The 17,502-nt window shown below is 44.5% G+C and overlaps 1 protein-coding gene across 2 annotated transcripts in view; it reads left to right on the plus strand.

Moving 5' to 3' along the window:
* The window catches only part of LOC146044964 (receptor-interacting serine/threonine-protein kinase 2-like), a 41,026-nt gene extending 23,823 nt beyond the window's left edge, over positions 1–17,203 (plus strand). Inside the window, exons 6-12 of one of the 2 annotated variants that reach the window (XM_083163642.1) lie at positions 361–410; positions 2,053–2,223; positions 2,622–2,707; positions 6,564–6,623; positions 10,409–10,514; positions 13,456–13,548; positions 14,791–17,203. In XM_083163642.1, coding sequence (XP_083019768.1) covers positions 361–410; positions 2,053–2,223; positions 2,622–2,707; positions 6,564–6,623; positions 10,409–10,514; positions 13,456–13,548; positions 14,791–15,116 — 892 coding nt within the window. In that variant the 3' untranslated portion in view covers positions 15,117–17,203. The remainder of the gene's footprint in view (positions 1–360; positions 411–2,052; positions 2,224–2,621; positions 2,708–6,563; positions 6,624–10,408; positions 10,515–13,455; positions 13,549–14,790) is intronic. The other variant, XM_083163643.1, reaches the window with a different exon arrangement.
* The last annotated feature ends 299 nt before the right edge of the window (positions 17,204–17,502 follow it).

Raw genomic sequence — 17,502 nt, forward strand, 5'->3', positions numbered from 1 at the left:
CGGCGTATCCCCTGCAAGGATGGAGCCGGCTCTATCTGTATGTAAAATGATAACAATCCCTTTCATAAGAGAACAGTATGGCGTACAAGATTTATACTAAATAGTACTTGCATAAAACCTTTATTCAACATAAGTAGAGCATTTGCAAAAAAAACTCTAAAATATAGAGATGCCCCGCCTTTTGGATAAATGCCCATTTCTGATTGGTTATTGGCTTTTCTCCATATTGTAATTAGGCCCCTAAATGCTAAACACCCAACCAATACACGTAGGAAAATAAAACTGGTAGTAAATCTGGACGCTGTCCTATTCTATTGTCTCCATACGATTTGCATAAAACAGTCATCTCTTCTTCTGCAGCTTCGGGATACTTTTATATGAAAGCCTAAGCAGACGACGACCGTTCCCTGGTAAGCGCATCCCTGAGATTCCCTCTCATCACATTGCATAGTGTACTACTACAGAAGATGTATTTACACTGCTTTAAAGACCATGAAAGGGTGTACATATACAGGTAAAAAATATTTGTACCCCTAGGGGTGGTAGCAGCACTTGACAGAAGCTGCCGCACCAGCAGCTGCTATAGGGGGGATAGTCAGTCCCCTGAAACTGAGAAGAGAAAAAAAATGGGTGGTGAAGCAGCGCTTGGGTATTCAACAAAGATCTATCTAGAACAATTGGACTGATTTTACAGTAAAAATACATTTTATCAAGAGATACAAATATTATGACCAATAGTGTTAGTAATTGACACTACAATGCATGCATTTAGTCAGTTCCACACGGTTGCTATTTAAGTATCTGCACTGTCCGTTCCCATTGTTTTAAAAAGGTTTTAAATTACCGTCCACCATGCATAATGGGCCTTATTCTGATTGACTCGCAAGGCTGCAAAATCCGCAGCCTTGCAAGTCCATCAGACACCGGCCGCCCCCCTCGAACGCCGTGCCCCCCTGCACGGCTGCGAATGGATGATATCAGCTTCCCGCCCCCCGCATGTCTGTCACGGCCTCATTTGCCTGGGAACGCCCAGCGTTCTCATGGAAACGCCCATGGAACACTGGGCGTTCCCATCTGCTAATGGGGCTGCCCGGCACCCCGCCCTTCTCCGCCCCCCTTGGCATGTAGGGTGCGTGCACCCGGCGAACCAAAAGTTTGCCGTGGGTGCACGCACCCTGTGTCTGCACATCCGCAGAAACGCACCTGGGCATGCGCAGACCCTAAACATGAATCAAAATAAGGCCTAATATGCGCAGTCTCCTGTTTACCTCCTGTTTGGTGTAAAAAACTGGTCCAACTGGGTTCAGCCCACCATGGAGGACGGCTTGGGGGTGTAGCTGTTTTGCTGATGGTACTCCATCTGCTAGGGTGCAAATTGCTGGTGCTGATGAATTTGGGGCTGGTCCAGATGAGTCCAAATGATTAAATGAAAAGGAATTGGGATCCAGAAAACACTGTGGGCTAAGGTATGATTATGATTGCTCAGCAATGATTGCTTCTGTGCAGAGTTTCTGTATTTTTCACAGCTCTCAGCCAGTGTACTAACATCAGAATTCCGACTGCCCTTACTCCGACAGGGGGGCAAGCACAGCGCTCGCCACAGGTTCTATTCTCCCTCTATGGGGGTCATATATAGTGCAGTTTCTCTATGGCTGGGAAACTGTGCACGTGTAGGATGTGCATTGCGTATGTGCAGGATGAAATGCGATAGAATCTGCCTGATTGACAGGAACAGGAGAGAGCCCGGAACTGTCTGCATTTCCAGTAATGGGGGCATGTTGTCCCTGTTTTCCAGGAGTGGCCAGGCCAAGAAATGCACCGCAAAGCGCAGTTTCCTTGGCCAGAGCTCACGCTGCGCAGGCCGAACACAGCCGCACACATAGCTCCCCTGCCATGCACCAGCCGCCCACCCGGCACCAAGATGCACCTCCTGCAGCACATCATCTCTCCCCAGCCGGGCTCCCAGACGCCCAGCTGCCTCACAACCACCAGCCCGCACAGCTTATATAAAGATATCATGTTTTTGTTAATGTTGTTTAACATCTATCACAGAAAAGAATCCTTTGCAGCTGGAAAATGAAATCATTAGAGGCATCAGACCGCAGCCAAACATGTGTGTTATCCTGAAGGCCACAGATCTCCCGCAGATCCATCGCACAAACCTAAATCGGCTCACCAGCCTGTGCTGGCATCAGAAACCCACCGCAAGACCATCAGCCGCTGGTAAGTTCAACATTTGCCATCCACATGGCTGTACACAGATCGGACGTAACAGCTGAAGTGTAACAACAGCAAAGTTCTTCATTCTGATTTTGGGGCCGATTCAGACAGTACTTTATGGGCCGAATTAGTCCCCGGTGTTCAGGGTTTGCATATGATCAAACCCCAGGAGCGAGCGGCTTTGGGAGTGTCACATTTGCTAGGCAGTTTGCCCCAGGAAGGGAGGGCTGGAAGCGGGCAGGGGGTGAACCCAGGGGCGTCTCCAAATAAGACGCGGGTGTAACAATGCCTGTTTGGGGCACCCGCCCCGAATTCAGAGGACAGCAGGCTTAGAAAAGTCAATCCACCCTCAAGGCTACTACAGAAGGCTAATTTACTAAGTATTTATGTTCCCTGTACAGAATGCTTGTCCCATCTACAAAGCGTCCTCCAGACTTTTTCTAGCGAAGAGACGCAACGTGAAATTGACACCCTCCAGTTAAAAAAGGTGAGATATGTTCTTTTCATTTATTATCAACTGCAGATTTTCATATTAACCTCATAGAAATGCTAGAAAGTGAACCTCTACACATATCTCAAGAACAATGGGAAGATGTATTATTGGGACTATCATTTACTGTATATAACTTCTATGTCCTGTACTCAAGGCTGAACATGCAAACTATTGGTTTTTTGGTTGCTTATGTAAGGAACATACCGGAAAAACCATTTGAGTGGATATATACCACTAGGGTATTCCACACAGAAAACATTGATATCTACAACCTAATTAAATGGGGGGGGGGGGGGGTATTCAGTTAGATACGTGTTTTTTTTGTTGTTTTTTTTTCAGTTAGCGATAAAAACAGGCTTGCCTATTCAATTGAGGCCGTGTTCAGCCGGTTTCAAGACGTTTTGCAATTTCAGTTTCACTTTTTAAAACTATTGGAGAAACAGGATTATTACGAGTTATTCGGCAATTTATTAACGTTTTCTTATATAGTGCACACATATTCTGCAGCGCTTTACAGAGAATATTTGAACATTCACATCAGTCCCTGCCCCAGTGGAGCTTACAATCTATATTCCCTACCACATGTACACGCACACAGACATTCTAGGGTTAATTTTTGTTAGGAGCCAAAAACCTACCAGTATATTTTTGGAATGTGGGAGGAAACAGGAGTACCCGGAGGAAACCCACGCAAGTACAGGGAGAATATACAAACTCTGCACAGGAATCAAACCCACAACCTCAGTGCTGTGAGGCAGTAATGTAACCATTACACCGTCTGTAGTGCCCCGTATATATAACACATGGTGGGAATAGAACCCATGACCTCAGCGCTGTGAGGCAGTAATGCTAACCATTACACCATCCGTACTGCCCCGTATATATAACACATGGTGGGGATAGAACCCATGACCTCAGTGCTGTGAGGCAGCAATGCTAACCATTACAGCATCCATACTGCCCCGTATATATAACACATGGTGGGAATAGAACCCATGACCTCAGTGCTGTGAGGCAGTAATGCTAACCATTACACCGTCCGTACTGCCCCATATATATAACACATGGTGGGAATATAACCCATGACCTCAGTGCTGTGAGGCAGTAATACTAACCATTACACCATCCGTACTGCCCCGTATATATAACACATGGAGGGAATAGAACCATGACCTCAGCGCTGTGAGGCAGTAATGTAACCATTACACCATCCGTACTGCCCCATATATAACACATGGTGTGGATAGAACCCATGACCTCAGTGCTGTGAGGCAGTAATGCTACCCTTTACACCGTCCATACTGCCCCATATATATAACACATGGTGGGAATAGAACCCATGACCTCAGTGCTGTGAGGCAGTAATGCTAACCATTACACCATCCGTACTGCCCCGTATATATAACACATGGTGGGAATAGAACCCATGACCTCAGCGCTGTGAGGCAGTAATGCTAACATTACACCATCCGTACTGCTCCGTATATATAACACATGGTGGGGATAGAACCCATGACCTCAGTGCTGTGAGGCAGCAATGCTAACCATTACAGCATCCATACTGCCCCGTATATATAACACATGGTGGGAATAGAACCCATGACCTCAGTGCTGTGAGGCAGTAATGCTAACCATTACACCATCCGTTCTGCCCCGTATATATAACACATGGTGGGGATAGAACCCATGACCTCAGCGCTGTGAGGCAGTAATGCTAACCATTACACCATCCGTACTGCCCCGTATATATAACACATGGTGGGGATAGAACCCATGACCTCAGCGCTGTGAGGCAGTAATGCTAACCATTACAGCATCCATACTGCCCCGTATATATAACACATGGTGGGAATAGAACCCATGACCTCAGTGCTGTGAGGCAGTAATGCTAACCATTGCTAACCATGCTAACCACGCTGCACAAGCCACACTTTATATTCTCAACTCCACGCCGTCGTGGATAGTAGGGGAATGAAAAGGTCGGAGGACGCGCACCACCGCCCCTCGCGGGCTCGCTGCGCTCGCCACGCTTCGGGTTGGCGTCAATCGTGGGGTGGGGGTTTACGGTGCAAAATTGGGGGTCTAGGGAATATTTTACATTGAATCCAATGTAAAATAGGGTCCCAGGGACCCTATTCACATTTGATTCAATTTAAAAATCGGGTCGGTCGCGTCGGTCGCATCGCATCGGCCGTGCTAGGAAACAAGTACCAAAGATTATAATTGTAAGCAAATAAATACACCCCCAAGATTTGTACCAAGATCATGTGCAGATATCATGGTGGCAGTGCCCCATAAGTTGCAGGATGATTTACATATTGCGCCCGTTTGGAGACAGCTAGCGTTCAAGAAAACAGGGCTGACGCTCCTGTCCTTAGACACAGCTTCACTGCCCCGACTGAGTCATTACACCGGACATCCTGAGCTATCTGACAACCGATGGTCCCACAGAGTGATCCGATGCGGTGTATTTGGACTCAGACAGCGGATCAGGGAAGCTGGCAGGAGGCATCTCGTTACACAGGACGCCTCTTGCAGCACTGCTGCTGCAGCAGCTGTGAATCCAGACAATACTATGTATCAGGTGATCCCATAGAAATCATAGTAAATAACGTGCTTATCTCAGCCAGTCTCGGCATGATCAGATTATCAAAATTCTCCACTTCAATTTATGTGAATGATATCAATTCTCTAATAATAAAGAAGGTGCAATAATCGTGTTATGACATCATTTATTATACTAAGGGACAGTTTTATCAATAAATGATATTGTTGTTATAACTTGTTATGAGTCATAAAGAATGTAGGGATGGCCATCGACCATCGATGATTCGAAATCATTGATGGTTCATGGCCAATGTTGAATACTTTTGCCATTGATAGGGGAGAACCAGATGGTTTCCCTCCATCGATCGAACAGCAAAAGGATGTTTAGCCTTTTTTTTTATTTCAAAGTACCGGGACACGGAGCATAGCTCCGCCCCGCCAGCGTGTTTTGATTGGCCCACAGGCCAATCAATCAAACATAATGGCTGACCATCGATATGTAAAAATATAGATAGTCAGCGATAGCACTATCGATGTCCAGTTGCAGAATTGCCATCGATGGCAACCATCGATGGCAATTGCAACAATGGCCATCCCTAAAAGAATACTCCTGACAATCAGCTCCTCTCTGTAATTTTGCAAACACATGACAGTTAGGAGATTGGCTGGAGCACATCAAGAGTTTGTATGTAATGGGGCTCAGGGATTATGATACTGTATTATTGTATTTCAGAATACAAAATTAGACTTTTGGTAATTTAAGATTGTATTTACTAACAGATTAAATTGTCTTTAAACGGGTATGGACATTAGGCCGACACGCAGAAAGGTCGACATGGGTCTAGGTCAACATGGGTTTAGGTCGACACAAGCATTATGTCGGTATGGGCAAGGTCGACAGTCAAAATGTCGACATGGGGTTTTTCACTGTTTTTTGACCGACACAGTCGACATGGACATTGACCCGTAGCACCGTGTCCCCTCGCATGGCTCAGCGCAGTATTTTATTCCACTGCCACGCCTTAGTGGATGATAGGGCATGAAATACATGTTGGCTCAAAAAACTGTGAAAAATCCCATGTCGACCTTGCCCATGTCGACCTAATGCTTGTGTCGACCTAATGACCTTTCGACCAGTCCCATGTCGACATTTCTGCATGACGACCTAACGGTGTCGACCAAATGATTGTCGACGTAATGACCGTATCCCCTTCAAACATAGGCAAGGATATAATTTATATAGTGTTTAACTTTCATTACATTGTTGGAACATTTGCGAATTGTAATGATGTATTTTTTCCAGGAGAGGGCAACACAACACTCCCAGACATGTGCCGTGGAATATGACATCAGCTATTTAGATGTAAGTGTTTACTCTCTAGGAGAAATCCTTCTTTTAAATAAAGTTTGTTTTAGTTTCATAAACATTATAAAGACACAAAATAATAATAATAATAATAATAATAATAATAATAATAATAATAATAATAATAATAATAATATTGCTCTCCAACGGTTACTGGAGCTGCAAGAAAGCACACATAAATAATTATATTAAAAGAACAAAGGAGGAGAACGCAATTGAATAGGTGAGGGCATGGTGTTCTATTTTTAAGAACCTGAGGTATTTACAGTTAAAGATAAATCATTTGAATTTATGAATTGGAAATAGGACTAATGGGGGTGTACACACGCTTCGATTTTGACACGTTTTCGATTCGATTTTGTTTGGAGAAGCAAAAGCTAATCTGAATTGAACAGTGTTTAGCTGCATTCGATGCAGATTCTATCCCGATGTACGGCCCCGTGGCAACAGGATGGAAAGCCAACAATATTGCTTCTGTGGCTGAGTTCTGAGAAATATATGTGTTATCTATCTATATTTCTTAACAGAAATATATATTTTATATAAGGTTTTATTGGGTTGTGTTGTGTGTGTATATGCGTACTTGCCTACTTTTAAAAACTAGTTTCAGGGAGATTATAGTTGGTAATAGAATTTTGCACAGCGCCCCATTAAGGGATTGTGTCATGCTCCACCCAAAGGGCGTCTCTAGTTCCATATATGGAGAGATTGTGAAAAGAGATTGTGAACGTGGCACCTAGAAGCGTGGGTGTGTACTGCTACATCTGAGAGGAATCTTTTAGAATGACTTATATCCAAATGTAGCTGAGCCCCAAAGCAGTTAGTAAGAGATACTATACTTGGTAATGTGCTGGGAAATGGGGCTGATGATTCAATGTAAATGTATCTGTCTCTCATTCCTTTTCCCCAAAAATGTAACACTGTAATGTAAGCTAGGTGACATGAGGGAGATTGTTAGACTAATGAGGGAGAGAGGGAGATTGCTGCTATGTCAGGGAGTCTCCTGCAGAATGCAGGAGGGGAGGTAACTATGATGTAACAGTGTAATGTGGGCTAGGTGAAATGAGGGAGATTGCTAGACTAATGAGGGAGAGAGGGAGATTGCTGCTATTTCAGGGAGTCTCCTGCAAAATGCAGGAGGGTAGGTAACTATGTGTATATGTGTGTTTGTGTGTGTTGGGGGGGGGGGCACCAATATACAGTATATCTTGCCTCTAGGCACCTGGAACGAACTTAGGCCCTTATTCAGATCTGATCGCAGTACAGATTTGTTCTCAAAATGGGCAAAACCATGTGCACTGCAGGTGGGCAGATGTAACAAGTGCAGAGAGAGTTAGATTTGTGTGAGTTATTTTGTTTCTGTGCAGGGTAAATACCGGCTGCATTATTTTTACACTGCAATTTAGATATCCGTTTCAAGACACCCCGCCCAAATTTAACTCTCTCTGCACATGTTACATCTGCCCCACCTGCCGTGCACATGGTTTTGCCCATTTTGAGAACAAATTTGTACTGCAATCAGATCTGAATAAGGGCCTTACGCCGCTGGCTTCGATCATCAGACAGAATGCAGTTCCATGCTCCCTCCCTTCCTTCCTTCTCGTAATCGACGGCCGCTGGATCGACGTGTCTGTATGCCCCATTAAGGTGTGTTTACACAGTGTGATTGTGCTTGCTATTCGATTGGGATCGAATCAAACTACAAGCAAAACGCATTCAATTTGGACTATATAGTACAGATCTGTATTATATAGTGATGGCTGCACAGTCTATTTTACTGTTCAATTTACACTGAACGGGAGCGCGCATCGGGATCGATTTGGCATAGAATGCGGCTGTCCATTCGATTTCGATTTATTTTGACTACAGTATATAGTCGAAATCGAACGCAAAATCTCACAGTGTCCACACCACTTTATACCCACAAAATGTATCAGTATATAGACCATCAACATTTAAAATAACACTGTTATAATAACACCTTCATCCAATCGCCTCTTCAATTTAGTAATAGCACATTATATAACAATATGGCCCATAAGAAGTAGAACCGGTGAGGAAGGGATACATATACATGGTCGATGGTCAGGATGCCAGCAGTAAAACCGATCTGGGAGTGATATATAGTATGTTGAATGAGGAACTATTGGGGCAGATGTATTAAGCCTGGCAAAGAGATAAACTTGAGATAAAGTGGAGATAAATTGGAAGGAGATAACGCACCAGCCAATCAGCTGTGTTTGAAATATGACAGTTGGAAGTTGATTGGCTGGTGCGTTATCTCTTTCCAATTTATCTCCACTTTATCTCAAGTTTATCTCTTCGCAAAGCTTAATACATCTGCCCCATTGTACCTATGACTTGGCATATATATTTTCACCATGGTTACCCAATGTCAAATCTTGCTAATAAAGCTATGGGCATTTTTGGTATTCGGCCACCAATCAATGAGCTGTGTGGAGGATTTGTGCAGAGATTATTTGTATACTTGTTGAGGTCCTACAGAGGACAACCAAGGAGAAAAGACCAAGGAGATTCGGAGTTGCTCATATAAAGTACATGGTAGCGTACATACTCCAAATAACTTTGGAGTAGATGTATTACACCTGCCCGTATTGTGTATAACGCTTCCTGCTTTGCCTCTTTACTGATGCCCCCTCTGGCGAACACACTATAGCACAACAGCCTAATGCTGCTGAGATGTGTCACTCTGCCTGGCCTGGTCCTCCGGGCATAAGCGATGTCACTATTATTGTGAGATATCTGTGCAGCCGGCGCTAGTGGCCACCACAGCCAGGGACAGAACCTGCTGTGCCCATTGGACAATGGCACCTGCAACTGTCGAAATCAGTGGCCACCAATTGTTTAGTGTTTAATAAAGGATTGTAGAGGGCAGCTATAACACCCTCCGGGTGAGGACTGGGCACATATTTTTGAGGGAGTACAAGGGTATATCTATATAATAAGTGGGTAAAGAGTCATCAAAGTTTATGCAATAGGCCTTATAGCCTGGAGGTAATATGTGACCGCGCTAAACAGCATTATTAAAATTTGAACAATTTAATAGTAATAAAAAATTATATATATATAAAATATATATTAGAAACAGTATTATAATGAAAGTTTGTAGATGACTGTTCAATTGAAAAACAGCAGTAATATGCGTGTTGGTAAAGTATATTCACCCATTTGCTCCACACGTCTGTGCTTGGAACTGAAGAATTTGTAATTACTGTAGTTCCACATGTTTGTGCTTGGAGTTGAAGATGGTGCAGTGGAATCTGTTCCTATATACCCAAATGTCCGCCTTGGTATTGGTATGTTAAAATACCTCCAGTAACCTTGTTTGGGTCACAATGGGGAGGCGTGCCCCTAGCCTCAATGATTGTCCATGGGTGAGGTGCTGGCAAAATGGACTGTTGGACTTGGGTTATCCTGGAAAAGGGTATGCAACCCTTGTACTGACAGTCTCAAGGGCTGGTCCGGTTCCAATGGTTGGAGATGGTACAAAGTTGGCACAAGCGTGGGTGGTGGATCCAATGTGGGTGTAGGCTGACGCGTTTCGCTGCTTGACTGCAGCTTTTTCAACCATTTCCTTACACAACAATGCTCCCTGCAATATCCAAGCACATGTTTTCTAACCTTTTACCATGGTTGGGGATTTTTTAATTAAATATTGATGTAACTTATCTTTGCATAGAGTGATAATAGCTTGGTATCAGATGCACAGCCACAGGCTTTTTAATATGGATATGAGAGTAAGCATCATTTGTACTTTGCAGGATTGCTGGACAACTAAAAGCAGCAGGAGCCGCACACAAAGTGCCCCAGACGAGGACACTGGCGCATCCTCACTCTGTCCTGTGGCAAAGAAAGAACAAAGGAGCGGTAAGAGGGTGGAGCCTGTGAATCAGCCTTGTGTTCTGTCATGTATTGCTTTACAATGATGATATTGTTATTAACAGCACTGGGCCAGTCTCAAAACACACATTTTATAATCTTGTGTCATTTCCCAATATGATCCAACCACGGACCATGGGGGTTATTCTAATTGCTTTGGTCCCCCGTGCATTCGCAAGGAGGACCGATGTTGCATGCCTGCGCATGCGTGTTTCTGCACATGTGCAGACGTAGGGTGCGAGCACCCACATCGGACTTTTGGTTCACCAGGTACACGCACCCTAGCCGGCGTGCGGGGGGGGGGGGGGGTGAAGGGTGGTGGGCGCCAGGCAGCCCTATTACCATATGGGAATGCCCAGTGTTCCATGGGTGTTCCCATGAGAACGCTGGGCATTCTCATGGTAATGAGGCCGTGACGGACATCCGGTGGGCGGGCAGCTGACATCCGGGGGTCCGCAGTTTAGAGTGACTATATAGCTCACTCTGAACTGCGTGCACGGGTTAAATCATTTGATGGTCCCCATCTGCGAATGGATGATTGTGTAAATCATCCATTCGCAGCCCTGTGGGGGTGGGGGGGGGGGGCACGGCGTGCAAGGGTGGGGCGGGCGGCACTGCGGGCGGAGTCTGATGGACTTGCAATGCTGCGAATTTTGCAGCCTTGCGAGTCAATCAGAATAAGGTCCCAAGTGTTACTTAGAAATGAAAAAAGAAATGGGGGCACAATCAATTGATAGATAAAAGCAACACTTTTAATAGCACCAACATACAGACATCTAAGAACGATGTGATCGGCCTCATGTATCAGTAACCAGTGCCTCCGGATGGTCTCCAGCACAGTCTCACGTCTGCCCTCGGCTGGACTCGGCTTTCACACACCGGGAGTCTCGCAGGGCAACCTCACCACATTGTTGTCCTCTAAACACGCCCAACCCGTTTTGTCGTGACCTTCTTACTCACGTCATAGTTTAAATACCATACAGTATTACCGGATTGGTTAATTGTTTTAACACGGGAAAACTGACATATTTCCATCATATCGCACAGCTACATAATCTCTTTATACAGTGGTACTTCACAACATCTCACACTACAATGAATGGATACATAAAAATATATATATACATATACACACCAAAGACAAACACATCTACAACTTACACAATAATATCATACAAAGTGCAATCTATTTGGGACATAGTCTTCCCACTGGTTAGTAACGAGAGTATTTTCTGTCACCCACATCCTAAAAAAATATATGTATATTCTAAAAAAAAAAAAAATGTATAAAATATTTTATAAAAAAATGATAAAAATAAAATAAGAATATATATACATATATAGGATAATATATAAATATTTACCGGTGCGATTCCGGAGAACCCACTCTTTACAGATTACACTGACCCCCAGAACAATGCACCATTTGGGAGCAGTGGGGCCGGCTCTATTCGCCCAAACAACAGCACCCCACCTCCTGGACATCAGAGGGACAGAGATCAGTGCAAAAAAGGTGTGGTATCGTAGGTCTCGTTCGTTCCATCGGGCACCAGGGTTTTTAAGGCATACTGTAGATCCAAAATGTCGTTTCAATAAATCACCTCCTCCTCCATCTAAAACCACATGCTCTATCGCAGTGGTTCCCAACCTGGGGTACTAGTACCCCTGGGGGTACTCTGCAGACCAGTTGGGGGTACTTGAAAATAATATTGGTAATGGCGGAAGATGAAAAAAAGTATTTTGATGGCAGAAGAAGAAGACCCATTGCTATGGAGAAGAACCATGTTGTGTCACTTATGGTTCTGTCTTCAGCGTCATCAGCATCTCATTGTGCTTTTGCCTGACCAGCAATCCACTGGGAGCTACCCGTGCTGCAATCAGACATCAGCGATCATCTGCCCAGCACTGACACAGGTGGAAGAAGCAGCGGCATTAATCCTACAGGTGTAAGTGGGAACCCTGGAAACAATGAACAACCAGCAAACAGAAGAGCACGATTCCTGTCCGCTACTCCTTAATATAAGGACATGCACAAGCATACGCATACCGCTCACTTCCACTCCACTCATAAGTACGGTCTATATTTTAAATTGAGAGGAGGGGGTACTCATCAATGAAAATCCTAATCAAGGGGTACGGGAGAGAAAAAAGGTTGGGAACCACTGCTCTATCGCTTTAAAACTAAAACCACTCAGGGAATTCCCATTACATTTCGCAAAGTGTCTAGGGACACTGTGGTTATTCGCACCATTCACAATACTTCTAATGTGCTCCAAGATTCCGATCTTTACCTGCCTCTTAGTTTTTCCCACATAACGTGTTCTGCATTTACATTCAAGCATGTAAATAATGTGCCTGGTTTGGCAATATATAATACCTTTTTATTTCCCAGGATTTCCTTTTATCTTGACTTAATATTTTCTTTTTTATCCTTGCAAAATTTGCAGCGACTGCAAGGATGAAGGCCATTCACCTGTCTTAGCCATTTTTCTGTTTTTAACTTGGAGCAAGCGTATTTTTAAGGGCCCTTGTCTGTCTAAAAATGACCTGAGGTGCTTGTGGGAGTATTTTATTTAGAATAGGGTCCAGAGTCAGAACATCCCAGTGTCTCTTTAGAAGAGTTAACACTGCACCGCGGCCTGAAAGGGGTTTGTCCAGAATTGGAAACGCGTCCCCAATCCCTAGTCAGACACAAGATTTTGGTGTGAAAGGGGTACTAAGAATGCTACTAATTGGTTCAGCACACAAAATGGCCGTCTTCACTGTGGAAGGCACTGAGCACGCTATTCAAGGGAAGCCAATAAAACAAGTCGCTTTGCTGTGCAGCGAGTATTTTCAGGACATAAATCTGTTTTATCTTTATACTGCTTACACTTATCTGCTACGTTTGCACAGATGGCTCACTTGTTTCATTTCTTTGTTCTCTCAGCCAGCCTGCCAGTTCCAAGCAATAAGAACAGATTTCACCCTCCTATCGCATCGAGAAATTATGGGGTGAGATGGACACACCAAGAGACAGGAGGTAAGAACATACATTAAGCATACGGAGCTGGATTGGTTATGTTAAACCATTTTTATGATCCGGTTATACATTCATTCTTTCTTTTTATTTGTTTTATATCTGAAGTCTCTTGTTATTAGGTGTCGGAATATATTCAGTATGTCAAACAATTGATTTGATGTACTCATACTGCCTAGCTAGCATCGGCAACTGGCGGGTACCTGCCTGACTCAGTGTTGGCAACATTTAAGCTGACCTCTCCAGGATAGGGCAACCAGCTCCAAGCGGTAGAGGGCAGGCCAGCAGCTATACCGGAAAAGAAACAGGGCTTGACAATAAGGGGGCATGAACATTGCAATTGCATCATTGTGGCCACCCCCCCTGCTGTGTAATGCTGTTATTAGAGACATTGCACAGTGGGGTACGGGGCCACAATGACGCAACACCCCCTGCCGAGGGGGGCTGTGTGAGGCTGCCGCCTTTGTGGGGACTTGTCCAGCTTTCTGAGGAGGCCAGGAGGCAGACCTGATTTTTGGGAGGATAAGCAAGTATGGCCTAAATACAACAGACCAGCAAATCCTGTTATAAGATATCCCATGTCTATGTACTAAACATTGGAGAGATAGAAGTGGATGGAGATAAAGTACCAACCAACCAACTCACAGCTTATACTGTACTAGTAAGCCCGCTCGAAGCTAATGCTTTGAATGCTAGTAGATGTACTTTCACTTGCTGCCAACAGATGGCAGTGTAAAGGCCCATACACACTGGGTGACTTTGAGCTGAAAGCCGCTCAAAACAGCCTGTTTGAGTGGCTTTCAGCTCAAAGCCTCCCCAGTGTGTATGCCCCAGCGATGAGCGGCGAGCGCTGCTGCGCGCTCCCGCATCACCGCCAGTTATACCAACAGATGAGCGGCGTTGAGGGCGGTTTTGCATAGCTCTGCGCTATGCAACGCCGTCCTCCTCCCTCCGTCGGTGCCAGGCAGGGGGAAAGCCGCTCAGTGTGTATGCATGATTGACATCATCGCTGTCCATACACACTAGGCATAGTCGCCCAGTGTGTATGGACCTTAAGTCCACTCGAAGCAAATGCTTCCAAAGCTAGTAGATGTAGTTTCACCTGCTGCCAACAGATGGCAGTGTTTCGGAGACACATGGACACTAAACATATAAATTATAGATAATCATTTTTTAAAACACAATGGCTTTTCTCCTAGTTGCATTTAGACGTTTCCTGGCATATTCTTCTTCTTTCACATTTAGTTTTGTCTGTGTGCGTTTCAGGTCAGCCCTCTTGTCCTCGGTTTGTTCGTCGTGCGAACTCCGTTGAGACCCTGACAAAGAACAGGGAGATCATCCTAACCCACATGACAGAAGGACACCTCAATCATCTCATCGATTTTATGATGTCCAATTGTGTACTGACCCGGGGTGACTATGAAAACATCAAGGCAGAGAGGACTTTACAATGTCGAACAAGGAAATACCTGGATACCTGCTCCGAAAAGGGGGAAGAGGCATCATGGATGGTTATAGACCGCCTCTGCTCCCGAAATGTCATCTCTCTGCACCCTAGAAACCCAGCATGACGATGATGAGAAATGGGAAGAACACAGAAATGTTGTTGCTGTGGAACACTAATGCACAGACCCGCTGTAGTCTGCTGCACCTGTTGGTGGACATTCATTATACAATGCTAACAGGCCCAAACTCCAGCTGTATTCGTGTGCTCTATGGCCATTTATAACACAAAAATTATATAAAGACTTAAATATGAGTGTGAGATACGGTGTACAGCCAGGTGCTATTAATGTCTTAAATGTCAAGACTGCATAGTAGGTTGTACGCTGCACTAGAAATATCAGTATAGAGAAAGCCCAGTTTGGTGTCGGACTGATGTGCTGTGCGTCTTCTCTTCAGGGATGCCAACAACTGTGACAGACCCTGGACCTGGGTGAGGGGGCACGTGGCTATCTCGGGGAGGTATGGCCAGGCCGCCTCCTTACTACAGTACATTTAACGGTTTTGTTAATATTTCTTAATAGGGAATGGGTACATAAGTCTTGGATAGACATGTGGTGCGGGTACCTTACTCTTAGTGGGGTGTGGCTATCTTATGTGGATTGGGTGTGGGTACCTCCTCACCAATAGTGGATTGAAAAACCAGCTAGGGTCAGAATGCACCACTCTAAAAACAAAGATCAATAACATATTTTATAGAATTATACAGAACATATTATATTTATGTCTATTTTGGTGTTGTCATGTTATTTTATGGTATGTTACATTCACTGTATAAGCATCTGGGTTATCGGGTTGTAATATTACTAATTAGGTCGGGGGTAGTCACTAATTATTTTTGAAGAATTACTGATAGCTTCTTATGGGATGACTTCTGAAAATAATGGAACCACAAAAGAAATAACTAATTGGGCAGGAGAGAGAGAGAGAAAGAGAGAGAGAGAGAGAGCTCCTGCACAGACACTCCGGACTGGAGATTCCAAACTAATAATTACAGTGTAGGGATCAGCCGGCCTGGAGTCCGAGACTTAACCTAGATATAAACTAAGCATTCATTGGGCCGATAATCTCATAGTGTTTACACAGGGCCCGGGGCCAATTATTATTCCAAGACCATTGCAATGGGCAGCATGGCCCTCGTTCCGAGATAGTAGAAATAGACGGTTCTGCACAGTATATTTCCATTTCTGATGCCGCGGCGCCACACATCAGGATGGAATTGGGATCGGTGGCGGCAAAAGACGGTGCGATTTGCACTAACTTGCTATCGATTATGAGTATACTGTATAGTCAAAAACTATAGCATAAATCACATACGGGTGTGGTATAGGGTTCCGACAGTCGGGATCCCGACAGTCATTATTCCGTCGTTGGGATCCCGACTGGCCGGACCCAGACAGCATGGCGAGTGCAACAAAGACCCTTGCGGGCACGGTCGCTCGCTACGCGAGCCACCTATTCTATTCTCCCTCTATGGGGGTCGTGGACCCCCACGAGGGAAAAGAGCCGACGGCCATCGGGAACCCGGCTGTCAGTGTTTTGACAGTTGGGATCCCGACGTCGGGTGAATGCCTGTCGGGATCCCGACTGTCGGGACTCCGTCCGGCACCCATAGCATACGGTGTTTACACAACTTTAGGGGGTATTCAATCTCCCGCCGCTATTCCCTTTACAAGCAGTCGGGCACGTTCTGCCTAGAACGGCTGGCAATTGGCGAGCTCCCAGCCACAGCACGATGATTTCTGGCCGCACCTTGCAGACGTGCCCCCTTTTTGGTGCACGGCAGGCGGAACATTGAATCCCGGCTTCCGATTCAGTATCGAGCCGGCCGAGAACAGGACAGGGTCACGGCTGTCGGGCCAGCCCTACAGTCGTGACGCTGCATTGAAAACCCCTCTTAGTAGTATGTTGTATCAAAGCTTTCTTGGAATTAAATGGTGACATATTACAACATTGTTAAGGTCAAATGAAGCAAAACAAATGCAGTTAAATGACTAATGAAAAACAGAATTTTTTTTCACGTGCAAAAGTCTATATAAAAGACAACAGAGTATAACAGACAAAATATTACACGTTTTAACAAAAGTATTTGCAGCTGAAAAAAAAGAAAGAGAGGGTGAGATTTAATGGGATGAGAGATTCAGAAAGTGAGATATTTGGTGAGAAATCTCCAAATTTTTTTAAAGCGGCAATCCTTTACACTGCAAAATCAAACTGGTTTTGCCGTGTAAATGATTGCCGCTTTAAAAAAAACCTGCAGATTTCTTACCAAATCTCTCACTTTCTGAATCTCTCATCCTATTAAATCTCACCCACTGTTTAAATATTTGTATCACTTACCATTTGTGTTTAGTCATTTAAATATATATCTTTTCAAACCCCTTCTTTTTAACAATGTGACCCTTCATTTGAAACTGAGTTTATACAGTTTAAAATATCTTAGGGGCAGATTTA

Source organism: Crinia signifera, chromosome 11, assembly GCF_055691185.1.
Source record: "Crinia signifera chromosome 11, ASM5569118v1, whole genome shotgun sequence".
In the NCBI taxonomy this organism is placed as follows: domain Eukaryota; kingdom Metazoa; phylum Chordata; class Amphibia; order Anura; family Myobatrachidae; genus Crinia; species Crinia signifera.